This window comes from Nycticebus coucang, chromosome 18 (assembly GCF_027406575.1).
Source record: "Nycticebus coucang isolate mNycCou1 chromosome 18, mNycCou1.pri, whole genome shotgun sequence".
NCBI lineage: Eukaryota > Metazoa > Chordata > Mammalia > Primates > Lorisidae > Nycticebus > Nycticebus coucang.
This window is the reverse complement of record NC_069797.1, coordinates 55,889,790-55,915,936: the sequence shown is the minus strand read 5'-3', so window position 1 is coordinate 55,915,936 and position 26,147 is coordinate 55,889,790. Positions and strand designations below refer to the sequence as shown.

The following is a 26,147-nucleotide window of genomic DNA, read 5'->3' as shown; positions in this document are numbered from 1 at the left end:
TGGGGAAACCCCCTTGGAGGGTGTGGCCTTGCTGGTTTTAGTTTGGTTGTGGAACCCCAAGCTTTCAGGGCCTGGCCCTTTGAGGAGGAAGGAAGGAAGAGAATCATGTGTTTGAGAACTTCCTGACACCACTCTTATCCTGTCAACAGCTGTGCGTTTTGGGCGCATCCCCAAACGAGAGAAGCAGCGGATGCTTGCTGAGATGCAGAGTGCCATGAACCTGGCCAACAACCAGCTGAGCAGCCAATGCCCGCTGGAGACCTCACCCACCCAGCATCCCACTCCAGGCTCCTTGGGCCCCTCACCACCTCCAGCAACGGTGCCCTCACCTATGGTGGGGTTCTCCCAATTCCCACAACAGCTGACGCCTCCCAGATCTCCAAGCCCTGAGCCTACAGTGGAGGATGTGATATCCCAGGTGGCCCGGGCCCATCGAGAGATCTTCACCTATGCCCATGACAAGCTGGGCACCTCACCTGGCAACTTCAATGCCAACCATGCATCGGGTAGCCCTCCAACCACCACCCCACATCGCTGGGAAAGTCAGGGTTGCCCACCTGCCCCCAATGATAACAACTCTTTGGCTGCCCAGCGACATAATGAGGCCCTAAATGGTCTACGCAAGGCCCCCTCATCCTATCCTCCCACCTGGCCCCCTGGCCCTGGCCACCACAGCTGCCACCAGTCCAACAGCAATGGGCACCGTCTGTGCCCCACCCACGTGTATGCAGCCCCAGAAGGCGAGGCACCTGCCAATAGTCCACGGCAGGGCAACTCCAAGAATGTTCTGCTGGTAAGGGAATGAGAGAGGAGGTTGGGGACCTGGAAGAATGGACTTAGCATAGGGCAGCTGGGTGTTCTTAGAGGCTAAGTGTGGGGATGTCCTCTTCTCAGGAGAGGATGTCTTGTTCTGCAGTCTGGGTTCTGCCTGGGAATCCCTTCTCTCTCTCTGGCACCTGATTGCTACTTTACCTGCAATACCCATCCTCCAGGGCCACAGCCCCTACCTAATCCAGGCACAATCTGGGGCCCAGCCCTGCCAGAACCCATCTAGGCCAGCCTGGCTGACACTCTCCTCCCTATATCCCCTTCTTCCCAGGCATGTCCCATGAACATGTACCCCCATGGACGCAGTGGGCGAACTGTGCAAGAAATTTGGGAGGATTTCTCCATGAGCTTCACGCCCGCTGTGCGGGAGGTAGTAGAGTTTGCCAAACACATCCCTGGCTTCCGCGACCTTTCTCAGCATGACCAAGTCACCTTGCTTAAGGCTGGCACCTTTGAGGTGAGTGAACTTTTATGCTCCATGGTCTTGACCTGGGGAAGGATCCAGTAGCAAGACTTGGTGTCTGGAGTGGGCAGGAATTCTGAAAGGCTTTGGTACCCCGCTATCTTTCTTTCTTTCTATAACAGTTTTTGGCCAGGGCTGGGTCTGAACCCACCAACTCTGGTGTATGGGGCTGGTGCCCTACTCCTTTGAGCCACAGGTGTCCCCCCACCGCCCCCTCCTCCACCCCTCCTATCTTTCTTTTATAAACCTCTGACTGATGGAAGCGGCAGAGCCCTTCCCACTCCTGCCTCTGGATGGCTGGACTATCATTTCAGCTGGAGTCTATTCACAACCTGTTGCATTAAAATAATGCCTTAGGATACATTGTTGCCTGTTTTAGGCCTGAGCAGATTAACTCCTGAAGTGCTTTACACAGGGTCACAAGTAGTGGCAGAGTTGAGACACAGATTCAGGCCTGACAATTCCAGGGTAGTGAGATGCTGCCCATCCTTCCACCTGGGTCCCCTTATCGCCCATTCAGAAATAACCCCCTTTCTAGTGAGAAAGCTAAGGCAGCACCATGAAACTTTTGGCAAACTTGTAGGGGCAATTTGTCAAATGCTCCTCCCACTCCACCCAGCATGACTGTCCCCCCACCTTTAGGTGCTGATGGTGCGCTTTGCATCATTGTTCAACGTGAAGGACCAGACAGTGATGTTCCTGAGCCGCACCACCTACAGTTTGCAGGAGCTCGGTGCCATGGGCATGGGAGACCTGCTCAATGCCATGTTTGACTTCAGCGAGAAGCTCAACTCCCTGGCGCTTACCGAGGAAGAGCTGGGCCTCTTCACCGCGGTGGTGCTTGTCTCTGCAGGTAGGCCAAGTTTTCACCTGACCTGGGGCGGGGGGAGGAGGCAGACGCAGTTCAATTCAACACACCTTTTATGGAGTACCTACTCTATGCCAGGCCCTGCACCGGGCACTGGGGATACAGACATGATTCAGACACAGTCTAGCTTGGGAAACAGACTCATGCCCGACTAATTATAAAACAGTGAGATAAGTGTCACAGTAGAAGCATGAACCGAAGAAGCACAGACAACTATTTCTGCCTGGGGGAGCTGGGGAAGGAGGTGACACTTGAGCAGGGCCTCAAAGGACAAATAAGATGTTGCCAGGCAGAGGGAACTACAGGGCAAAAAGCAAGGGAGCCTGGCCATGTCTGGCCTGTTTAGGGGGAGGCGAGCGGTCTTGGGGTGGGAGGTGGCCAGCCTGCTGAGCCCATGCTCCCAGCGTTCAGGCACCTCCTGCTCTTGGGGCAGAGGCCTGGGAGAAGGCATTGCATTCCTTCTACCCCATCGGCCCTCTGAGGGGGTTCAGGGAGAGGCTGCATTGCCTGGTGGGTCCTCGCAGACCTCCGGTTCCTCGTCAGAGGAGCTCAGGGAGGCTGCCTCACTGCTGTCGTCTTCCCCACAGACCGCTCGGGAATGGAGAATTCCGCTTCGGTGGAGCAGCTCCAGGAGACGCTGCTGCGGGCTCTTCGGGCTCTGGTGCTGAAGAACCGGCCCTCGGAGACTTCCCGCTTCACCAAGCTGCTGCTCAAGCTGCCGGACCTGCGGACCCTGAACAACATGCATTCCGAGAAGCTGCTGTCCTTCCGGGTGGACGCCCAGTGACCCGCCCGGCCGGCCTTCTGCCGCTGCCCCCTTGTACAGAATCGAACTCTGCACTTCTCTCTCCTTTACGAGACGAAAAGGAAAAGCAAACCAGAATCTTATTTATATTGTTATAAAATATTCCAAGATGAGCCTCTGGCCCCCTGAGCCTTCTTGTAAATACCTGCCTCCCTCCCCCATCACTGAACTTCCCATCCTCCCCTATTTAAACCACTCTCTCTCTCCCACTCTCCTCTAGCCCCCTGATTTGTTCTGTTCCTGTCTCAAATCCAATAGTTCACAGCTGAGCTGGCTTCTGTGGTGTGTGCTCGTTTGGGGGGTGGGGTGGAAATATTGCCAAGGCTGGGGGGGCACCTCTCCATCTGGTCAGTTTGTGGGGTGTGTACTCTGCCAGCAGATGGGAGGATATAGGGAAACAGCACACAAGTCTAAGGGGGGTGCCAAAGGGGGTTATTTTCATCATATATTTATTACATAAATATATAGTAAAATAGACGAGCAACAATTACCATAAAAATATCTTTCTTTAAAATCCTGACCCAAAACACAACGGGGTGAAAAATCGCACATAATAGACATACTGATTGTCAACATGGGGCAGGAGTAGGAGCCCCTCAAGTCACCCCTGCAGGTCTCGCCCCTCCCTGGGGAAGGGGCCTACCTCCTTCCCTGTTTCTGGCCACAACCCCCCTCCCCCCACCCCAGCACCAGCTTCTCATACATTCAGTAGCTCCTCTGGGCAGTGTCCCCCTCCCCCAACCCAGGAGTTCTAGGGCAGGAGATACTGTCCCCTTTATGGACGGTGTCTCTGTCACACACCCTGCCCTCTCCCAGCCCTGCAGACCCGCCACCAGGGGATGGGGTAGGGGCTCCTCCCCCACCCTCCCCAAGTCTGAGCAGGGAGGAGGCTGGATGAGGTATGTGTGTTATGAGTGATGGGAGGGGGAATACTGAGATGGAGAGGCGGGTGGTGGGGGTGGGGTAGTGGTCATGGCTCTGGCACCCCCTTGTCCTGGCCTGGCCCCCTCATCCTATTCCCAGCAGCCCTTTCTCCCACCAATACTGCACCTGCTGCCCCACCCTGCCTGCCCTAGTGCCCCGGGCCAACACTGGGGGAGGCATGCTAAGCACCCACATTGAGGCCATCCCCCTCATTAGCACCAATGGCCCCCAGGAGAGGGCCCTGTCCCCCACTTCCACAGCAGGGACGGGACAGCTGCCTCTCTAGAGCAGGTCCGTGGCACTCCTGAGTCTCCCTGGCTCCTCCCCTACCACATGTACTCACTCACACATTCACACAGAGGAACACACACATACACCCCACATCACCAAGAAGGGGGGGAGGGGATCACAGCTCATATGCTTAGGGAGGTGGGGGGGAGTATCAAGTGCCTGTAAGAGGCCAAGGCTCTTCAAGGCCTTTTTCTCCACCGTGTCCATGGCTGAGAATGGGGATGGAGAATTAGGGGGAGGGAGGGAAGACTGGGGGAGACAGCAGACAGGTCAGGAACTCCACTGGGCCCCCAGGTGTGGGAGAAGGTATAGGAGGGCCTACCCATGGGACTGGAGTATCACAGGAATCAGTACCCCAGGAGAGAGAGAGGATAGAGACAAAGACAGCTTGGGCAGCCCAGGGCCCCAGAGCAGGGTGGGATAGGCACATGCACAGGTGATAGCAGATGCTCCTCCAGGCCCTCCATCCCTACTGGAACACCTAAACAGGGTGGGAAGGACATTGCCCTGATGGGCAGTATAGCATTGCCTTCCCGTGTGCATGTGTGTGTGCGCGTATGTGTGTGTGTGTAGGGGGCTGTGGCAGGCTGAGGGTCAGGGTGGGGTGGCAGGTTCCCCACTGATTAAGACATTTTTGCCCCAATAGTGCAAAGCGCAGGAAGCCCTGGCACCCCTCCCCCGCCCCCTGCCCCATTCCCCATGGCTTCCGGGGGCATCTATGTCCACCCATCCATCCCTGCCGACATGCAGCCCTGAGCCCAGAGCCCTCTGGTCTGCTTTGTCCCTTCCTCCCCCCCCACCAGAAGTGGGGGGCAGCCAAAGGGAACAGGAGGGGGGCAGCTCACCCAAGTGCAGACCAATAGAGCACTCCCACCAGGAGGGTAGGAGGGGGCTCAAGCCAAAGTCCCTGAATTAGAGAAAAGAGGGAAGGGGTCCCAGGGGCAGAGGGGCAGCAGGCCTAAAGAGCTTTAAAGAGAAAAGGAGGAGCACCAACCCCCCCCTTGCCCAGGGCCCCAACTAAGTGCCATTTATCTAAACGCCCCCAATCAGGTGCCTGCCCACCCAGAGTTAGTGCATTGAGTGGGCATTGGAAAGAAGGGCAAAGGTTAGAGAAAGCCCAGACGACAGGTGGGAAATGGGAAACAGAGACCTAAAGGGACGAGGCTCTGAGGGACACTCACGCACAGCCCCCTAACCCCCCAATGCGGCAGAATCTGGATTGTAGCTAATACTGCAGGATATGAGGTGGGTAGGAGCGGGAGCCACAGTTTTTCCTGTGTGGCTGCCAAGGTGTGGAAGGAGGAGGGGGACAGGGAGAGGCCCCTGGGGCTGGGCACTTGAAAGGGTAGCTGTGCGGGCAGCAGGGCAGGCTGGTGAGGGGCCAGCTGGCATCCAGCATGAGAGGTAGATGGAACTCAGCGGGCACGAGCGGCAGAGAGCAGAGGACATACTAGGGTGGGGGTGCCGACGGGCACAGAAGGTGGGGCAAGGCAGGGGGTGGCCAGGACCCTGTTATGTTCTCACAGCTCTGATCAGCAACCCTACCCTTGGGGATCTGGTGTGTGGGGCATTTCTGTCTGATGTGGGAGGAGGAGGGACAGCTCTCAAAGTGCATGGGGTGGTAAGGGGGGTCCCTCCCCTCTGGCCAGCCTCAGTTAATAATTTAATTCATCTTTCTCTCTATCACTCGCTCTCTCTTGTCTTTTTCTGTCTAGTGTTTCTTCATTTATCTTCTCCCCTTGCTTGGTTTCCAAAGTGCAGTTAGAATGACTGTAATTTTTAACCTCCAGGGGAGGAGCCAAGCCAAGCTGTTCTTTGCACCCAGGCATCTAGAGAAGTAGAGAGGCACCTAGCCTGGAGGGGAAACCTAGGCCTCTCTCTCGTGTGTGGAGGGGCTGAGTTGAGGGCATCTTCCCCCATCCCACATTCCTCCTTCCCCTACGGTCAAGATGGCTTGTCCCCTCTCGGTTCTCCCTCTCATCCCCTACCTTCTGAGAGGACAGGGTCCTGAGAACTGCAGGACATGGTTCCCCCAGCCTCCCACACTGTCTTTTTCATAGCAAGTTCATTTGTTTGCCCTGTCCCAGGGCTGGAGGTTCTGAGGAGGGACCTGGGCAGTGCAGGTGTGTGTGTGGGAGCTGAATCTATTGAAGGGTGAGAGGAAGGAGAGAAGAGGAGGGGGGTCTCCCTCAGCCCCCAGCTGGGCCCCTTCTCTCCAGGCTCCTCCCCACCAGCTCCGCACACCCTCTGGCCGCCTGAGGCTTTAGACTTCCTGATCCTCAAAGACCTCGAGGAAGAGTGGGGGGAAGAGTTCGGTGGGGCACTCGACTTTCATGTGGAGGAAGCGGCTGGCGTGGCAGGCCCCGATCATGCGGAGGTCAGTCACCTTCATCAGCAGCTTGGGCCAGAAGTGCGGAATGTTGTGTTTGCGGTGGTTGACGTAATGCTCGAACGCCAGCAGGTACGCCTCCTGACTCTTCTCGATCTTGTCCACGCACAGCAGGCCCGAGCGGTCTGTGGGGAAGGAAGGGCATGAGGGGTGTGTGGCTGCAGAGAGGGGCTGTGGGGGTTGAGTACGTGCAGGGACACATAAAGAGAGGGACAGAGAGGTGCTTGGGAGAACTGGGGCAGAGAGAAGGGGTGGTGGTCAGAGAAGTGGATTAGGGATAAGGGTAGGGAGGGGACCCAGGAGGAATGAGGATAGAAGATGTGTGGGAACAAAGGTAATGGGAGGGACAGAAAGGACAGGGACAGAGAAGGAAAGAGGACAGAGTGGGAACTAGAGGTTAAGATGGACCTGGGAGCAGAGTGGGGGTTAGGTGACAAGCAGAGGATGGGGACAGAAGATGGGTGGGTGACAGAGAGGGAGCCCAGGGAAGGGCGGATGGGTAGGAAGCTGGGGAACAGGGAGAGCCTGTAAGATTAAAGGAGAGCAAAGTTCTGGAGCCCGCAGAAACTTCTGAGCCCTCCCAGCCACTCAGCAGATACCTGTTGACATTAGCAGCACAGCCTGCAGCAGAGCCACTTCTGTATCATCCAGGTTAAAGGCAGAGAGTGACTTGCCCAGTTCAAAGATGGCATCAGAGACTACGCCCAGGCCACCATTCTTGAGCTGCTCCCGCTTGACGGCCATCTCCCCACTCAGCGTCAGGGTGTCGCTCTCGGGGTCATAGCGGACAGCCGCCCGCAGGGACATGATCTCCATGCAGCACCCCTTCAGGAGGATGATCTGGTCTTCACAAGGCAGCTGCGGAGTGTCAGGGCCACAGGAGCACTCAGCATACTCCTCCTTACGTCCCTGAGTCTCCCTGTGGGTGTCCTCTGGGAGTCACAAGGCCACCACTGGCCTCAGTCAGAAACACGGACTCTGAAAAGTTGACCGTGTGCTGGGCCACATCCATGCCCTATGTCATTCAAAACTCACAAGTATGCCTGTGAGTTAGGTCCAATCATTATCCCCAGCCCTATTCCAGATAAGGAACTGAGGGGATTTAGATTACTTGGCCAAGGTCACACAGCTAATAAAGTTGCCTGTCTCCAGAGCTAGTGCCGAGAACTTCCAGGCTGCCTGGAGTTGGGATGGCCACGTAGACTTGAGGGTCAAGGGACTGGGTAGGTGGGCACCTGGAGCCAGCCGGGTCCTCATATCAGCTAGCCCTGTGTGGTGTGTGCATGTGTGCGTACACATGTGTGCTGCGTGTATGTCAATCTACAGGAACTGTTCCCTTCTCCAGAGGACCTTAGATGGAAGCCACCCCGAGTTTCCCTCCAGCATGGCACCATGTCTTTCCTCCCATCTGCCGCTCACCTCGGAGAACATGGGCAGTTTTTTGGCAAAGTCCACCACACGAGTGATGGCCGGGGTGATGATCTTGGTAAATTCACTGAAGGCCTCTAGGTCCACCTTGTCTCCGTCCGGCATGGAGACGATGGGTGACTGGCCAATGTCATCCGGCTAGAGGGAGGGGGGCGATTAGCTGGAGCTGCAGACCCTTTTCTCCCTCTGACTGGGGCTGCCTGCCCACCAGGGGGAGCTCCAAGGCAGCCTGGGGAAGGAGGCCCCCAGGAAGAGCCCCAGCCCTACGGCTTTCCCTTTACCTTGGAGCAAAGGATAGACCAGAGTCAGAGCTCTCAGTCTGCTAATAACAACAATGGTAATAACAATAGCAGCTATAATTACCACATACTTAATATGTGATCAGGCATTAGGCTATATGTTTTACGTATCTCATTTCAGCTTCACCACAACCCTTTAAAAGGAAGATGCTATAATTACCACCATTTCATAGATGTGGAAACGGACTCATAGTGCAACTAAATAATAGATAGGGTTGAAGTCATATGACAAGTAAGTAGTAGAACCAGGGTTTGAATCCAGGCAGTCCGACTCCTGACGGTTACACACAGATCTGCTTGGTGTTGGGTGACCATGCTTTTAGCAGTGCACTGTCCCATTCCACCAAACACCAGGAGCCCCACCACATACGATCAACTGTCTATCTCCTCCCAAACTGATTTGGTATAACATAGCAACCGGTTTCACCACTTTGGTCACAGTAGGCAGGAAAAAGAGAGGTTGCCCCTGCTCACTGGAAACTTGGTGAGGAAGGCAAGGCCCTGTCCTCAGGAAGCTCTTGATTGGATGAAACAGGCAGGACACAGAGAGCAAAGGCACACACACCAGGATACAAAGTCAGGACTGCCAAGGTATGAAGGAGGTCAGTTTGGGTTGGATTAAACTAAGAAAGTTTCCTGGAGGAGGCAAGACCTTAGCTCTCTCTTGTCTCCCTGCCACTTCACTGCCGCCCTCCCCATACCCTCTCTCCTTACCAGGAATTTCCGCCTCTGCTTCCAATGGCTGCCCTGGGCATTGGTGCTGCGATGGGCCTCTGTGGCAACGTGGATCAGATCCCACTCTTCAGGAGTGGGCTCTGGTCGCTGCTGCAGTGATCGAATCATCTCTTCCTTCCGCCGCCGCTCCCGGTTCTGCTCAATCAGCTTGCGCTTGGCTACCCGCTTAGAGTCATCTAGAACCACTGTTAACAGAGGGGCGCAAGGCCCTTTGCATGGCACCCTCCACCCCTTCTCCACAATCCTTTCAGAAACTACTCTTCCTAGTATACCAGTTGGGGAAACTGAGGACCAGAAAGTTTAAGTGACTTTCTAAATCACTTAGCAGTTGGGTAGCACAACTCGGATCATGATCAATCTTTGCCACTGACAACAATTTGGGCCGTTTCAGATGAATATCATGCTCTGGTATAATGGGTTATGGTATACTAGTGACTAGAAGATCCAATCACACAGTCCATAGCTAATGAAATATGCCCTCTCTTATCCAGACAGGGGGTACCTTTCTAGAAGTCAGGAACAGTGTGCTAGGATGAGTGTCCAAGGAGTTCTTTCCACCCAACAACTCCCTCTATAAGGCCCTCATATGGTGATAACCATGGGGGCCTATTTGCAGGACCCAAAGAGGAATAGTTTTCTTTTCCTAGGAACCAAGACTCTGAACATTCTGACATGAGCCTGACCTGGCTTGGAGTGCCACTCTGCCCTGAATACCTGTGGGTATTCTGGAAGGAAACTGCCATCCCCACCCTCACCCCCAGATACGTGGTTCTACTCCCCCCACCCAGGCCCCTTACAGTCCATGGCCATGCCCACGGCGATGCACTTCTTAAAGCGGCACAGCTGGCACTGATTGCGAGTGATCTTGTCGATGACACAGCAGCTGTCATATTTGCAGGAATAGGTGGGATGGAGGTTCTTCTGGATTGTGCGGCGAAAGAAGCCCTGAGGTGGGGGGAGATGGAGCAGGCTATGATCGTGACCTCCCCTGCCCGAACCAGCCATGCGGTTCACTGGGGGGATGGGTTTGTGTGGAAGGCAAGATCAGTGAGGGATTTTGGCATCTTCCTGACACAGAAAGCCCTGGATCACTAGGCTCTGCCAGGCCAAAGGACCAGAGAAAAATGTGCCCTCAGCCCCCAGGCTGCTCATGGGTAGGAGGTGCCAGGGTAGTGGTGGTGGCAGAGGCAGCAATGATGACCACAGGAGCAGCTTTGGGCCTGGGATAGAGTAAGGTGCTATGCCTGAAGGAATAGCAACTTTGGAATTCCAAGTAATACCTCACTTTCCATCATGCTATGACTCTAAAAACAACACTGACCTAGAAACCACTCTCATATATGATGCCTGTTGCTCATGTAGGTAGAATTCATTAAATAGATGGGCCAAAAATGTCAAGAAAAGGCATTGGCTATGAACTCTAATAGCTTGAAAAGAAAAATTTCAATTCCATATATTAGGATTAGCCTTTGCTTTACAGGAAAAACCTCAAAAATCAAGATGGTGACAATAATGAAGAGTTAATATTTAATGACGGCTTAGTGCCACTTAGTACAGATAAACCTTTTCTTTTCAAGACAGAGTCTTACTTTGTCACCCTTGGTAGAGTGCCATGGCGTGACAGCTCACAGTAACCTTCAGCTCCTGGGCTTAGGTGATTTAGTAGCTGGGACCACAGGCGCCTGGCTATTTTTGGTTGCAGTTTGGCTGGGCCGGGTTCGAACTCACCACCCTCGGTATAACGCCCCACTCACTGAGCCACAGACACCGCCCCAGATAAACCTTTCTTTCATGCTGTCATCACATTGAACCCACAAGGCAATGCTAAAAAGTAAGAACTGTTACTGTCTCCATTTTGCAGACTAGGAAACTAAAGACGAGACAATTTGCCCAAAGTCATATGGCTAAATGGGCAGCAGAGCCAGAACTGGGCCTCAGGTATGGAACACCAAGGTCTGAGCTCTCAGATTAGAGAGGGGGTATTACAGTCACCTAGAACACTTAGAAAAGATATAGACTACTTGGCCTTACTCCAAAACTACAAAATCAAACTTTCTAGGGGTGGGGACCAAGTCTTCTCTTTTTAGGGTACTCCCTTGGGGCTTAGATGTCCTTGAGGGTAAAGATCGTTGCTCTCTGCTAAACTGCTTGTATTGCTTCCAAGAACACAGCTACTGAACTTTAAATGTTTCATGGTCTTGGTTTGGTTGATAATACCAAAGAAATTTCAAGTCTCAACATTTTTTAAAATGATTCTGTTTCTTGGGTCTTACATTTTCAGGAAGTGATCCTGGAAAAGCCATACAGGCTGAAATGACCAAAGGGAAATCTAATTAGACCTCCTCAAGTCTATGACCTTGTTCCTTCTGCTCAAGAAGAACTATCATCCTCTTCTCCTTCATGCCCCCAACCATGCCCCCCAGCACTGCTTCTCACCCTTTCAGGTGTACTGGAAACACCTGGGGAGCCTATCAAAAGGTAGATTCTTGGGCTCCACCACAAAAAAGGTTCTGAGCAAGTAGAGGCAGGATGAAGCCTGGGAATCTGTATTTTAATGAGTACTATGGGTGGCCCAAGAAACACATTTTGAAAAACAATGATGCCTGTTTCAAGTCTTCCTCTCTCTGGCAGGCTGTGAGCAACTAGAAGACAGAGCCTGTCCTGTACATCCCACACCTAACCATACCTATCATGCTAAATGGATGGATGACAGCTGACATTCATGAAGGAGAAAATAAATTAATAAAATAAATGATGGTGTAACAAGAGAGCTTTAAACTACATGTTTACAGAGCATGTCTGTCGTGGCAGTCCTTAGGGACTTAAAGGGAATGAGGAGGGGGGTGGGGTGAAGGGGGAAGAGGTAATAGAGATGGCTACCATACCTTGCAGCCCTCACAAGTGATACAGCGGTAATGATAACCAGTTGCCTTGTCCCCACACACGACACACTGCTCGTCTTTGTCCAGGTAACTAGGGATATACCCTGGGAGGAAGGAAAGGATGTAGGCAGGCATGGCTTAGAGGCCCAGCAGAGAAGCTGCTATACTCTCCCCATCCCCCAACATTTTGTTTCTCACCACTTCCTAGCCCAGCCTCCCTAAAGGGTTCTTTGTCTCCAGGTAGAACCTCTTTCCCTAAGAATATAGAGAATCTCAGTTCTTCTCACTGTCCACTCAGGGCTTTTTTCCTCTCTCTCTAAAGGGCAGAGAGTAGAGGAGAGGGGAAAATAAATGTTCCCAGCTGTATTCAGGAGAATACAGCCGCTTGGTCCTGTAGCTTAGCTCCTGATTCGGACGGGCCTTGGGAGAAGGGATTATGGGAGAAGAGGCCCTTCCTGATCTAATCCATCTTTGAAGATGAGGCATCTCCCCTCCCGCCCCAAGTCCTCTAGAAGGTTCTCTCCATGGGGCACAGAAGCTACTAGAACCTGCACAGGCCCAGACTGGCCTTGCCTGGCTTGGTGGGCTTAGGGAGGGGAAAATGGGCACATGTAGCCAGGCTCACCTGACATGCTGGTTTTCAGGGAACATTGGCCGTTCTTTCTTTTTCGCTTTCCATCTGGTGACCTGGCACTGGATGGGGGCAAAGTGGGAAGAATCACAGAGCTTTGGGCAGCCCTCTTCTCATCCAGGAGGCTTATACAATCCCCCAGGCCCAATTCTATCTGTGTCCTCACTTTACCTTCCACCTCCCCAGGTCAGGTGAAAATGCTTAGAAGGGTCCAGCTATCTAGAAGCTTCAGGGGAGAGAGACAGGGGTCTTGGCTGCAGCACAAGCATGTTCTAGAGTCCCAACACACACACACACACACATACACACCCAGCAGACCTTAAGCTCCAAGAATCCACAGGATGCTCACATATTTAAGCTTTCAGTATATGACAAATATGCTGACAGAATCCTCCAGGACGTGCTTAAAGCTATAGAACCTTTAGAACACACATATACATGCAACACAACACCAATGCGTATGAATAACAAATAAGCACTGGGATCCACATATCTATGCAACTTTTAGGGTATTCTCAAATGTGTTACTGCTGTCTAGGATATGCTCATGTGTTACACAACTCTTGGACAGGCACCTACTAACACCTCCCTCCCTCCAGTGGGAATATCATGCTTGATTTCTAGCCATGCACTCATGTTAAATAACCCACAGTGATTGAAAACACTGAAGTCACCCTGTTCATGGCCTCCATTAACAGAGCAGCAAACTGAGGCCCTACTTGTACCTGATGACACCACGCACTGGGGTCAAAGACAAGGACCCTGAGCCCCTCCATGCAAGGTACTAATAGCAACCCTCAGTCACTACACATACATGTTGGCTAGGCTTTCCACATACATATTACATAACCTCAGCACACACAGGTTACATAAGCCCTCTACATGCATGCAAGGATTGTATAACCATCCACACCCACCCTTCGCGTGGCATGTTGCAGGGCCCCTCCTCCCAGAGCCGGATGCAGCTCCCAACACACTGACACAGTGACCTTGGCCAGAGTCACAGCCACAGACAGTTCTGTGCTCCATGCCCCCTGGGGATTACCCCTGTTTGGTTCCTACAAGGCTGAAAGGTCAGATCTCCCACTCACCGTCTGGAGGGGTGGGTGCAAGGGAACTCAGGCCAAATGGGCCCCAGTTGAGTGGGCATCTTCGGCAATTAACACTCACAGCCTCTGGGTGCAGTCCCAGGGACAGCCACAAGGTGGCGCAAGGACATGGGAGAGGAGAGGATGTTGGGGGTTGGGCTGCAGTTCTAGGGGACTGGGAACTAGGGTCTCTGACTTTCTCCAAGCCCAAAGGGCAGACTTTCACAGACTCACAGAAGTCTGGGTAGGGACATACATGGGCTGCAACTGACAGCCACACTGTTGACAGTCCAGATCATCCTCAGAGTCCTTCCTGGGTAGAGGCTTTGGGGTATGGGGGTTTCCTAGGTGCCCTATCCAACTGCCAACTCCACAGACCCAGTCTTGGGCCCTAGGTTTTTGCCTGGCCAGGCCTCTGGCTTCCTGGCTCAGGATCTGATCTCCTAGGCAACACCAGCCACACTGCTCCCCACAGCACCCCTACCCCCACCTTCTCCCTGGCCATAGGCACAGGCTGTACCCAGCTCCTAGGGCACCATGCCAACTGGGACAGAGCTTTGTACCACTTGGAGCTGATGGGAAAAGCAGAGACCCTCTGGGCTCCTCAAGGGCAATGCAGAGCACAGGTAACCCATCCCTAGATGTGTGTGCAGGCTGATGCCTCACCCACGTGTTAGCACAACCTTCATAGTTGGCATGCACTTCCACTTCCTGGGAGGAGTCCCATGGCAGTGCCCGCCTTTGACCATAAACAAGGAAGAGCTTGTGGGGCTCCCAATAGATTCCAAATATAAGCATGGGTTGTGACCAATAGCTATTGGTGCATATGCCCTGAAATGTCATGCTATGTGAACCACAACTGTGGATAACACACTTGTGGTCAGATGGTAAGTGGGTTGGTAGGCAGAGAATAAAAATGGCAAGGCTGTTTGGCTCCTACATGCTCAGGTGAGGGAAGCAATGGTAGAGAAGACCTGGGGGGCATTTGAGACTGCCCAGCACTATAAGGTGGGGGGCTATGTGCCTGCTCCTATAATTACTCACTCTATATCACTCTCCACTTCAAAATATGCATCTTGGCATCTCTCAATCAAGCACCTAATTCCTTGCCACATCTCCTGGACTTGACATAATCTCCTGGACAAAGGTAGGTAGGTAGGAGGCTTGCTGGCCTCACATCCACCCCTGAGAGAAACTTAAAGGAGGTGCCTAAACGAGAGTTCAGTGCAGCTCTCTTTTTCCCCACCAAGTGACCATGCCTGCTGTTTAGGAGTTAGCACACCTAGTTGCCACACCCATTACCTGTTCTCCTCTGGGTCTGACCCACACTCCACCTTGCTTGGCTTCTGTTCCATTCACTTCAATTCCATCCAGGATGCCTTCCAGCACGCCAAGAGACTGGGGTGGGCACACTGGCCCCCCCGGCACGCCCACAGGCCACCCACCTCCCACCACCCAGGCCCTAGGGCACAGCACCCATGGTACCTGCCTCAGCACTTGGCCTTTCACACCATGCCCTGCACCCCAAGGGGGGCAGGCGGTGGGAGGGGCCAGGGAGTGGCAGGTGGGAAGGGTGGGGACAAGCTGGGTCTGTTGGGGGGGGGGTGTCCTGGACGGGGGACTAGGGAAATAGCTTCTGAGTCTTCTTTCCAGAGATCCCTGCAGAGAGAAGAGAGAGGCAGGGGTAAGAACATGCCACCGTGGAGGGTAGGTAGGATTCGTTTGGTGGCAACATTTGGGGCTTTGTGGGCATATAATAAGATAGCAGTGGGCATGGAGGGTAGGCACAGGGAGATGACCAGGATGACCCCTTAGATCACGGGTACAGCAGGTAACATTGGAGAACCACATCCTATGCCTGTACGTGGGGAGGGATGGAGAAAAAGAATGAGATCATTCATGTGCTAGGTAACATGTCTGAATCCTCACATTCAAACAAATGCCTGGTCCTTCCTTAACGAGCATCTATTAAATGGTAGCTATTGTTACTGCCTCTCTAGTCAAATTTTCCTAAAATTCATTAGTATTGTACGGGTGAGAGGGGACCAGAGATGAACAGCACAGCCACAGGAGTTCCCATGAAGAAAGGGTTGGGTATAGGGCAGCACACTGGGATGGTGAATGCCCATCTCAGTGCCCACAGAGAGGGATGTTAAAACTGTGGGGAGCTGATTTCCCCTGCTGCAGGCCAAGTTATGACACTTGACCCTGGCCCCCCAGGGTCTCCAAAGTTTCCCATATAAGGTCTCAAATCCTACTTCCCAGTCTGAAAACCAGACTTCCTTGTTGGTTAGGCTGAGCTGCCACCAACCAGGATGGTGAGTGGAACAGGGAAGAAAGCTAATATGTGTTAACTGAGTGGATAATATGTGCACCCTTGACAGATAATACGTACCCTCTGAAGGGGGCATCAGAATGTTACAGATGAGAGAACTGAGCCTCACAATGCTTGATCATTCACTCAAGTTCACACAGCTAGTAAGCAGGTGGCTCAGGGATTAGAAACTCACCGCCTGGCTGTAATGCTAGCCTCCTTCTGCTACCTAGAGTCCAGGGCAGTGCCATCCTGGGCCCATCATTTCCTCTACATAGCACCTCTGACCCTGGGCTGCAGACCTGTGGCTTACTGTCTGCGTGCACAGAGGCAGGTGTGGGCATGTAGGAGGGGGTACAAAGGGTGCAGCTCCCCATATATAACCTTCATCACGTGGCTGCTGCACCAGAGACCTCGCCCTTGGGCCCCCAACCCCACCCCCAGGAGCTGATAACAAGCCAGGGTAGGAGGAGAAGGGAGAGATAAGTCAGGGGATAGGCAGGGCCTCTGCACCCAGGTGAGCCTAGTGCCTACAGGGGCATGACCAGTATACAGAAAGGTGGCCCATTCTGCCTCTGGTACCACCCCCCCAGACCAGAACTGGGCGCTGGGGCCTGGATAGGAGATTGGGGGGGGAGGGTGTGAGTGGGGAGCCTTAGCCCAAGGAGCCGTCAAGAAAGTAGGTCAAGTTTTTCTTGGCTTGTGGAGAAATTCCTGTTATAAATTTATAATGGCGTAGCCAGCCCTAAGGGGTGGAGATGGGGGAGGAGAAGGAGTGGGTGGGGATGCCCAGGAGCTGGGCACTGGGGCCTGCTGCTCTCAGCCAGAGCCGTAGAGCAGTGCGGGGTAGGGGGCAAGGGCCCTCATGGAGTTTGGGCTAGACACTCAAGGGCTATTTTCTGTTTCCACTTCTATATGTGCCCAGCAAGGCTTCATTTGTCTCTCTGTCTGTGTCTGAATGTCTCTGTCTCTCTCTCTGGGTCTGGGTGTCTCCATCTCCCCACCCCAAGGCTGTGCCTCGGTGCTTGGCACACCCTGGCTGCGGTGCTGCCCCCGCCTGTCTCCTGCCCGCTTGGCACACTGCCACCACTTGTTTACAGAAGCTGGAAAAATCCACTCGCCAGCCGGAGGCCCAAGCGCCCCTGGGGAGGGGAGGAGGCAGGCACAAGAGTGGGCATGCTGAGAGAGGGGCAGCCCTGGGGAGTAGGCCCTGGGGCGGGTGCAGAGGGCCAATGTGTGCAGGAATGGGCATTAGCAGCTGTGGGCCAGGCGGGGCAGGGAACACCAGCAGCAGCCACATGGCATGGGCAACTCCTGCCCCAGGCCATAGTGCTAAAGGACCCCCTCCCCCCACACCTCTACCACTACCAGTTGCTACAGAGCAATGTGGGGCAGTGCCAACCTAAGCCACCATGTTTATTTCCCCTGCCCCCTCCCCGGCCCAGCCTTAACTCCAAATGTGTCTGGGCACTGCCAAAGGCTTGCACGTGCCTGCTGGGGGTAGGGGCAGGCTTGCTCTCTGCCTACCTCTGTGCTATGCTGAATGGTGACCTGCTGCCAATAGGTGCAGCCCAGGCTATAGTTAGCCCCTGCAGCAGTCGTCGGTCAGAGGAACAAGGTGCTGACCTCTCACACCTTCACCTGGCACCTATCCAGAGAGGTTGGAACCCTTGGAGACTCTCTCCAGGGAGGTACTTGGGGCTCTGAGGTGACACAGAGCAGAGGCAGAGGCGCCAGCATTCAGGGAGGCACAAACCATGTGAGCCTGTGTTAGCTGAGGGCAGAAAAAGGTCAGCAGGGAAGGGGCATGGCGCAGGGATACCCACCCTGAAGGGCAGTCTTTCTTCCCTCCTCCAGGAGTCCAGCTTAATTCCCCAAGCTCCCTCCTGGCACCTCCCCTGCAGAAAGGCAGGAGGCTCAGCCCCCAGAGGCAGAGGGGGTGGGGCTACGGGATTCTGAGTATGGGCTGGACAGAAGAACAGCAAGGCCCACCTGTCTGCTGGTCTGGCCACCCACTTTCTTTTTGTCAGATAAGAGCTGCCGGGTGGAAGTGTAGGCAAGGTGCCCACAGAGGGGGAAGCATTTCATTAAGCTTAAGTGCTTCTGCGATGGGGGGAGGTACAAGAGGCCAATGTGGCATCCATAGGCACTGTGCCAGGTTCCCACTGCTGGTCTGTCCCACTCAGCAGTCCTGTAGATCTGAGGGACACCCCCAAAGAACCCCTCTGAGGCTGTCAGAGGTGGCTCTCTGCCCCAGTACCTAGCCCCAAATATTGCACACATTACGTCTCCTCAGCTTCTGTTCTTGGCGGGAGCCCTTTCTGGGGCCTCTGAACTTTGCCCTAATGCTCTGAAGAAAGCCCAGCCCTCCTCCTTGCCAGCCATAGTGAGACACACATTGGGGGTGGGGGGGTTGAGAAAAGGGAGAAAGAGGAGGAGAGAATAAAAGGGGTGATGGGAAAAGAGGGGAAGACAAATGGGGGTGGGGACAAAGCAACAGGGCAGGGATGGGGGCAGAGCCCAGGATGACAAGGAGGTAGAGGGGGAGGAAGAAAGAGGAGCAAGAGAATAGGGAAGAGGAGAAGGGGTGAGGAAGGAAGGAAGAAGGGCAGATAAGGGGAGGGGAAACAAAGAGCGAAAGGTAACAAAGAAAGATGGGTAGGGGGGTGCTTCATATCGCCTAAGTCCCACCCCATGGAGGCTGGTGGAGGGGGAAGCAGGAATGGTTTCCACGGTGACAGCTGGTTCTTGGTGGCCTGGCATGTAGGCTATTAATAGTGCTGTGGGTAGGTTCACACCTCCCTCTCCCCTTCCCCTCTGCCTGCTGCTAGGGTGGGGGGAGATACCTCCTTCACCACCCATTCCCAATCAGCCAGCATTGATGCTCTGACTCCATACAATGGGAGCCAAGAAGGGTGATGCTTAAGGGCCCGGGGGCCCCTGTAGCCCAAACACACAAATGGGCATGCATAGGCAAACAGGGCTCTCTGTGCAGACGCAGCCCCGTGTGCCAAAATGGGATCCCAGGGGCAGCCACAAACACCAACAGCCCCTGGGTGTCTGTGGTGACGATGGAGCTGCAGCAACCACACACGCCCCCACACTGAGTGGTAGCTGCCTCTCTAGGGCTGGCACCTCTTTCTGCTTTCCCAGACCCTCCCTTGCTCTATCCTCAGGTAAGGATTGAGCAGCCTGCCCCACCTAGCTCTCTGTTATCCTGGTGCAGGGAGAGAGGAGGAGTGAAGGCAGGGAGGAGGGCAGTATCTGGCAGGTATGACGTGGCAGAGGGGTACACACAGACTTGGGGCACCAACTTGGCAGGCACAGGCACAGGAGAGGGAGGGAGACGGTACTTCTTGGTGAGCTCTCACTGAGCCCCCAGAAGATGGGATTCTGGAGGTTAAGGGCAGTGACCCTGAGTCTGATCACCTAGCCACTGTGTGACCTTAGAAGCCAGAGAATGGGAGATGGGGTGTGGGGGGGATATACAAGAGAGGGAGACTAGTTACTTAAACAAAGGTTCCTCCCCACTCCCCCCAAAAGAATATAACAGGAAACTCTCCCCTGCAGGTCAGAGACAGAAAGACATAAACAGAGCCTAGATTCGGGCCAGCTGCCCGGTATTAACATCAAAAACTGTTTCCCACCACCCTCCTCCATAACCTCACCCACCTGCTGCTCTTTCTGCCCTCCTCACCCTCTTCCTCCACCCCAGGCTGGCTCCAGGCAGGCACGAAGGTGGGTGCCCAGGTCACACCCACCCCCCACACCCACTGATGGGTGATTGCACCCACATCCATGCTTGGGACCTCAGTGCATAGAACTTCATGCCCCCTGCCCGAATTCCCCTCAGGAATGAGGCAGGGAATCCAAATCGCCAAGAAGGTAGAATTAGGAGCACCTCCAAGCTGGGCATGGCACATTCTCCCCACCCTCCCCCCAGCAGCCAGTGGGTAATTGGAGCTGGGAGCTGGGGCAGCTGAACGCTGAAGGCATGAATGTCACGGGGCCAAGGCGCTTGCTGCAGATGGCACCATGGGCACAGACTTGGGGTCCTCCCGCCTCACTCGTCTAAGGCAGTAGAAGAAGTTGCCTGCAAGCCCTGGGGAGCATCACCCAGGAGGGGAGGTTATGGTGGAAAGGAAAAGAAAGACCGAGATGTTCTCCCAGGCACCCCAAGGGAGGCAGGAACTAGCCCCCACCCAAGCAGAACTGGCAGAGGCAGAGAGAGAGAGAGGGAGGGAGGGAATAGGAAAACAGGGGGGAATGGGGAGGAGGAGAGAGATTGGGGAGAGAGGGAGAAAGAGCGTGAATGCAGCTGAGTCTCCGGCACACACACGGACACGTGCAGACACACACATTCACCCCGCATGCGCAAAGCCATAGGGCTCCGGGTACCGTTCCAGGAGATATTCAGAGCCCTCCCCAGCCCACACATGCACAAAAACACTCTCACATGGATGCATGCACAACACACCCACTCACTGATGTGTACAGAAATGCTGAAAGCCACCAAAGCCTCAGGTCTCTATCCCCCTCCCCCTCGTGCCTGGTGAAAGAGAAAATGAAATAGGCAGCTGGGGCTCTGGGAGCCGCCACGAGCCCATTTCTTCCTCAGAAGAGGAAGAGAGGAGGACGAGGAGGATGGCCAAGGGCTGTGTCCAATCACTCTGCTCTTTGCCACTGCTGCGACGGGGCTGGAGGGGGTTGGCTGTGCCTTTGGTGCTAACTTTTAACCTCTAGTACCTGGTCCCCAGACTGCCCACTCCCAGAGCAAGGGAATAAGAATAACATTTCCTGGGCACCAATAACATCCATCTTGCTCCCTTGTCTACCCAGCAATCTTGTGTGACCCCTCCCTCTGGACCACCTCTCCACTATAGTAGAGAGGTCCCGCATGGTACCTGAGCTTTGGCCTGCCAGGTGACATCAAGGTGAAACCATATGAACCAGCCCCAGCTGCCTCCATGAGACTGAGAACTATCTCTGGTTTCATGCAGCATGTTCATCCTCCACCCTGGTGTATGCCAGGCCTTAGGAGGACGGGAGAATCCACAAGCATTGTTTATCATGTCAGAAAGTGACACGAATTGAACACAGGTCAGGTATCATCCCACCACATATATTTACCCTCACCCCAAATAAGATAGAAATCATCATCTCAAGATAACAAAAACCCAGGCCCAAAGTTTTACGACTGGTAAATGACAGAAACCCAGCCTCACGACTCCCACCCATTGCTCTTCCCACCACGATCATATTTGCCTCCCCTCCCAAGAGGCACCGAAGTCCCCCAAGCACCTTTGCAATCATGAGAACTAGAGTTGAGACTGGGTCCCATTCCCAAGGCTCCCCAGATGCCCCAACAGTAGGCATCTTCCCATTGTCCTTGCTTCACCTTGAAGGGCAGGGGCTGAATAACATAGGTTTGGGGAAAAGGGAATCCTTATCACCAGACTCACAGAGGGAAAGAGGCAACGCAGGACAGGTGCCATGCCAACCCCACTAGTCCTTAGAGCCTCGGTTTCTCTCTGCTAGCACCTTTCACACTAGAGCCTGTGCAATGCAGGGAGGAGAATCTGGTATCTGTCAGCCATATCTGGGTTCTGGTTGACTGATGGCAGGTAACTGGGATGCTGGGCTCCCAGGAGAGAGGAAAAGCTCTGCCTCCTCCCTGAGCCCATGCAGTACCTACACATAAGGAAGGAGAGAAGGGGCAGTGCCTGTGGCTCAGTGAATAGGGCGCCGGCCCCATATACCCAGGGTGGTGGGTTCAAACACAGCCCCAGCCAAACTGCAATAACAACAACAACAAAAAAATAGCTGAGCATTGTGGCGGGCGCCTGTAGTCCCAGCTACTCAGGAGGCTGAAGCAAGAGAATCACCTAAGCCCAAAGCTGGAGGTTGCTGTGAGCTGTGATGCCACAGCTCTCTATGAGGGTGACAAAGTGAGACTCTGTCTCTAAAAAAAAAAAAGAAAGGAGAGAGGACTGCTTTGTTATCTCTCTTCCAGTCCCGGTGCTCAGACTTGTCCTATAGAGATGCAATGATGCCCAAATGTTTATGCATGTGCCCCCTAGCTGGTGAGGTGTGTCCCAGGCTGAGATGCCAAGGGCTCCTTTTAAGCTAAAGGGGGGGGGGCAGTGAGGGTCAAAAGAGGGTGGGGTAGAGGAGCTTGCCTTGAGCTCTTTCCCATACGTTGATCCCGGTTTACAAAAATTTGTGGGGGAGACAGAGGTGACATAAAGGGTACGGAAGCTGGAGATTGGAGACCCACTGTCCCAGTCCAGTCCCATTCCCATGGTGTCTAGGAGATGCAATTCTCCACCAAACCTCTCCATGAAATCCAGGGATCCCAGACCCCCAGTCTTCTGCATCCATTGTAACAGCTCACACATGCAGCTTATTATGAACCAGGCGCTTTTATTTTTGGGGGGTTTTTGGCCAGGACTGGGTTTGAACCCGCCACCTCCGGCATATGGGACCGGTGCCCTACTCCTTGAGCCACAGGCACCACCCGAACCAGGCGCTTTTTAACACATTTTATATAACTCTGCTAATTATCAAAATGCTAAATGATGTGATTGTCCCCAATTTACAAATAAGGCCGGAGAGAAGTTAAACCAGTAAGTGGCAAAGTTGGGATCAAACCCAGGCAGTTAGGTCCAAAAAAAATCCCCACTCTTAATCATGATAGCATATCATCTGCTAGGGAAATGCTACCTTGTTCTTTCACCTGGCTGTGTGTCCCTGTGACCAAGCCTCAGTTTTCCCTCCGTAGCAACTGGTGGATTCTCTACCACTGAATCATCACCATGACTCCTCATCCAAGTAGGCCAAGGCTAAAGAGAAGCATGGCTTCTTGGTGCCCCCTGAGCTGACTCTCCTGCCCCAGCGCTCCATGCTTAAACTCGTTCTCTTGAAGAGCTGCCCTTTCTGCCCCCTCCAGGTTGGAACCTGCATCATGGGTGAGAGGACTGGGCAGCTGTACTCTCTAAACCAGGCCTTGTGGCTGGGCAAAGAGGACAGCTGTTGGGCATCTCTGAGGTGGGTCTCAGCTGCCAGGGCTGTGGAGAAAGGCCATTGTGAGTCCTATCAGGGACCAAACTAACCAGCCATTTCTCACCACTGCCATGGGGGCTATTCTTTTCCAGCTTGGGAGCCTCTTCACTGGCTTGTTTAGGAGCTATAGCTAGCTGCAGTCTGCACACTGAAGTCTCCCACAGCACTGGTGTCCCCAGGAGGGGCATGCCAGCCCAAGGGGTCAACATGGGCAGTAGCTGAGCCCTGCCCTTCTCCTATTCCCCACCCCTAAATCTTGCTGGCCCCAGCCACAGCATTAAGGAAGCTCAGGAAGTCCGAAGCAGCTAGCTGAGCCCCCCACCCCAAACTCCCACTGACCCCAGACACGAGGCAGGCGGGGCAGAGAGGCGGAGTTTGAGTATTAACAACTGGAAAAGTATGAAGAACTTCACTGCTAGTCCCCAACTGAGAAAAGAGGCTGTGGCAGAAACAGAGACAGGACAGGGGTAGTGACAAGGAGAGAGTTACAGAATGGGAGAAAGGGAGAATTAGACACCAGCAAGACAGTGCAACAGAGAGAGAGACAGAGTTAGAAATTCCAAGTCAAAAATACACATCACTCACACAGACACTCACCAGCTTACAGCCTCTTAAGGAAAACTTCCAAGTTTGGACAGGAGGGCTGAGGTGGGAAAAGGGGCCAGACTCATGGTGGGCAGCAGGAATTCAGCTGGGGGAGACTGAGTGTCCTCAGGCAAGGCAGGGGCAGCTAGATCCCCTGAGCTTTTAGGGTAAGGATGAAAGCCACTCCCTAGGAGCCAGCTCTCCCTAACACTCCCCCTACCCCAGAGGCCTAGACAAACCCAGCTGCTAGAAGTCACTGGACACTGCTTTCAGCCCATGACTCGGCCCTCTGGAACCCCCTTGTACCCACTATCTTTGCTTTTGTTTCTCTGTCCCTCCAAAAAAAAAAAAAAAAAGCCCATTTGCACACAGCAGCTGAGCCTAGAGGATGAAAGCAGGCGGAAGCTGGGGGGGAATTCTCTGATTGTGTGCATCTAGGTGTGTGCCTTCTTGCACAGGCTATGTACTGTGTGCAACTGGGGTTTTGGACACTACTGTTAGTGCAGACCTGCAGCTGTGTGGACTCGGACCTTCTGGACATTGTGAAGTAGTTCCGCACATGAATTCATGAGACTTTGTGCAGATGAGTGCACCTGTGCCTGCAGTTCCCACAGTCAGTCAATTAACAAGTGTTTACAGAGCACCCCCTGTGCTAGACTCTGGGTGGGATCCAGAGCTCTTCAAGTGAGTCTCCTAGGTCTCAAGGAGCTCACTGTCTAGTAGGGTGGTATGACAAGCAAGAAGACTCAGAAAATGTTATTGAGATGCATGCTTTGCACCATTATGCAGGAAAGCCTTTTTACACAGATGCATTTTCTTGGGAGCAGGGATTCTGTTGTCTATACAAGCTCAGAGCTCCACACTAAGAGTCCAAGAAAATACTTGTTGCTAAGTTGTGTATACATGTGTTGACGTGTAACTGCGTCTGCATTTGACTGAGTGACAGCGACTGTCACGGCAGGCGATGATGTCTGTGTGACTGGGCCTCATGTAAGCACGTGTGTGCCTGTGAGTGACAGGGTCTTTTGTAATTGTGCGGCTGTATGCAATTGCTCTATGTGCATGCATGTGATAGTGACTTTTTCTGTGTGGGTGACAGCGACTCCTCCTTGCCCCGGTGTGTGACAGCATCTCTGTGTCCCTATGCGTGGGTATATGCTTGGGTCGGTCTCTATGGTCTTGGTTCCCGTGGGTGTGTCCCGCCCCTTTGAGCTCTACTGTGCAGTAGCAGCCTGCCTCCTTCCTTTTCCCCATGTGGGTGTGTCCAGCAGCTCCTGTCCTTGAGTCCACCTGGGTGTCCCTTCCCTGGGTATGTGTGTGGCTGTCTGTGTGGGCATATCTTTGTGTCAGTGTCACCTTTGCATCCCCCATCTTGGACAACAGCCCCCTTCATCCCCTCCCCCTCCTGGGGCCAGAGCCAGCCCTGAGGGGCAGGCTCCCATCTCACTGGCTTTCTTTCTGCACCCCCCACCCCCACACCTACCACGGTGGCTCTCTTCATTGCCCGTCACCAACGAGCCCCCCTCCCGCCTTTCTTTCACACCCGACAAGGGAGGGCCCCAGATGGAGAAGGGGTATCAGAGACATGTTGCAAGGGGAGGGAAACAAGGGAGGATGGTACACAGAACACAGGTCCATTCCTCCTCTTCTCCAGCCAGCAACTCTCCTAATCATCTAGGGACCATCAAGCACACCACCACACACATTACCCCCCACCCCCAAACAGCCGCGTTTTTGCAATTAGGAGTGTTGCAACCAGGGAGCCACGCTCAATTGGGGAGGCGGGGAGGGGGGAATTCCCTTCCCGGGGCACATGCAAGCCCCCCCATCCCCCGCCACTGCACTAATACTGCCCTCCGCAGCTGGAGGCAGCTTTGCAAAGGCCACTCGGCCGCCAAGGGTAAGGGTGGGGGCTGGGGGGGGCAGGCCTCCCGCGCACCGTAAACAAACCGCGGCGCGGCGGGCGGGGGAGCTCCGGCGGCCGGCACTGGGGCCCGGCCCGGGAATGCGCAGCGGACTAGCCGGACAGAGGCCGGGCGGGCCCTCGAGGGGGAGGCCCGGACGCCATCTCTGCCAGCGAACCCCGGGGCCCACCGACCTCCTAGCAACACCTCCCTTCTCCAGGGCGTAAGTTGCAATCTCACAGCCTGTGACAGGGTCACCGGGGCGCGGGGAAAGGCAGAAGCTGGTAGCGGGCACCCCCTGGGCGCCCGGATCCCGCCTGGGAGCTGGCCACTGAGCCCCGCGGCTTTGCATAATCAACGCGAGGCATTTGCATATTAATGCCCCCTCGCTCCCTCCTCCTTACCTCGGCGTGGCGCGCAGGACCCGGCTGGGCAGCAACGCTGGGGTCTCAGCGCCCCGTGCCGGGGGCGTCCATGGGGGGCCGGTGGGGCCCGGGCCGCCCGCCTCTTGCGCCCGGGTATGAGTGCGAGTGAACGCGGGGGGGGCGGGGGGCGAGTGTGGCGGCCCCGCGGCTCCTCCGGCAGAGGCGGCGGCCGCTCTGGCTCCTCCCTCCCCCGCCCCGCTCCGGCTGGGGCTCCGGCTCCGCGCGC

At 54.4% G+C, this 26,147-nt stretch overlaps 3 protein-coding genes across 5 annotated transcripts in view; 2 read left to right on the top strand and 1 right to left on the bottom strand.

Annotated features, from left to right (window-relative positions):
* Window positions 1-3,233, top strand: part of NR1D1 (nuclear receptor subfamily 1 group D member 1) — a 7,799-nt gene extending 4,566 nt beyond the window's left edge. For both annotated transcript variants that reach the window (XM_053568154.1, XM_053568153.1), the window contains 4 exons: window positions 150-793; window positions 1,100-1,285; window positions 1,934-2,144; window positions 2,747-3,233. In XM_053568154.1, coding sequence (XP_053424129.1) covers window positions 150-793; window positions 1,100-1,285; window positions 1,934-2,144; window positions 2,747-2,946 — 1,241 coding nt within the window. In that variant the 3' untranslated portion in view covers window positions 2,947-3,233. The remainder of the gene's footprint in view (window positions 1-149; window positions 794-1,099; window positions 1,286-1,933; window positions 2,145-2,746) is intronic.
* On the bottom strand, window positions 2,195-26,147 carry THRA (thyroid hormone receptor alpha). The gene is made up of 9 exons (XM_053568155.1): window positions 25,901-26,147; window positions 14,934-15,290; window positions 12,538-12,605; window positions 11,916-12,016; window positions 9,828-9,975; window positions 9,010-9,215; window positions 7,988-8,134; window positions 7,168-7,426; window positions 2,195-6,693 (listed from the first exon to the last, which is right to left on the bottom strand). The coding sequence occupies exons 2-9, from the start codon at window positions 14,984-14,986 to the stop codon at window positions 6,443-6,445; spliced, it is 1,233 nt and encodes a 410-aa protein (XP_053424130.1). The 5' UTR covers window positions 14,987-15,290; window positions 25,901-26,147; the 3' UTR covers window positions 2,195-6,442.
* The window catches only part of MED24 (mediator complex subunit 24), a 44,791-nt gene continuing 44,003 nt past the window's right edge, over window positions 25,360-26,147 (top strand). For both annotated transcript variants that reach the window (XM_053568146.1, XM_053568145.1), the window contains exon 1: window positions 25,360-25,719. The gene's annotated coding sequence lies outside the window, so the exon portion shown is untranslated. The remainder of the gene's footprint in view (window positions 25,720-26,147) is intronic.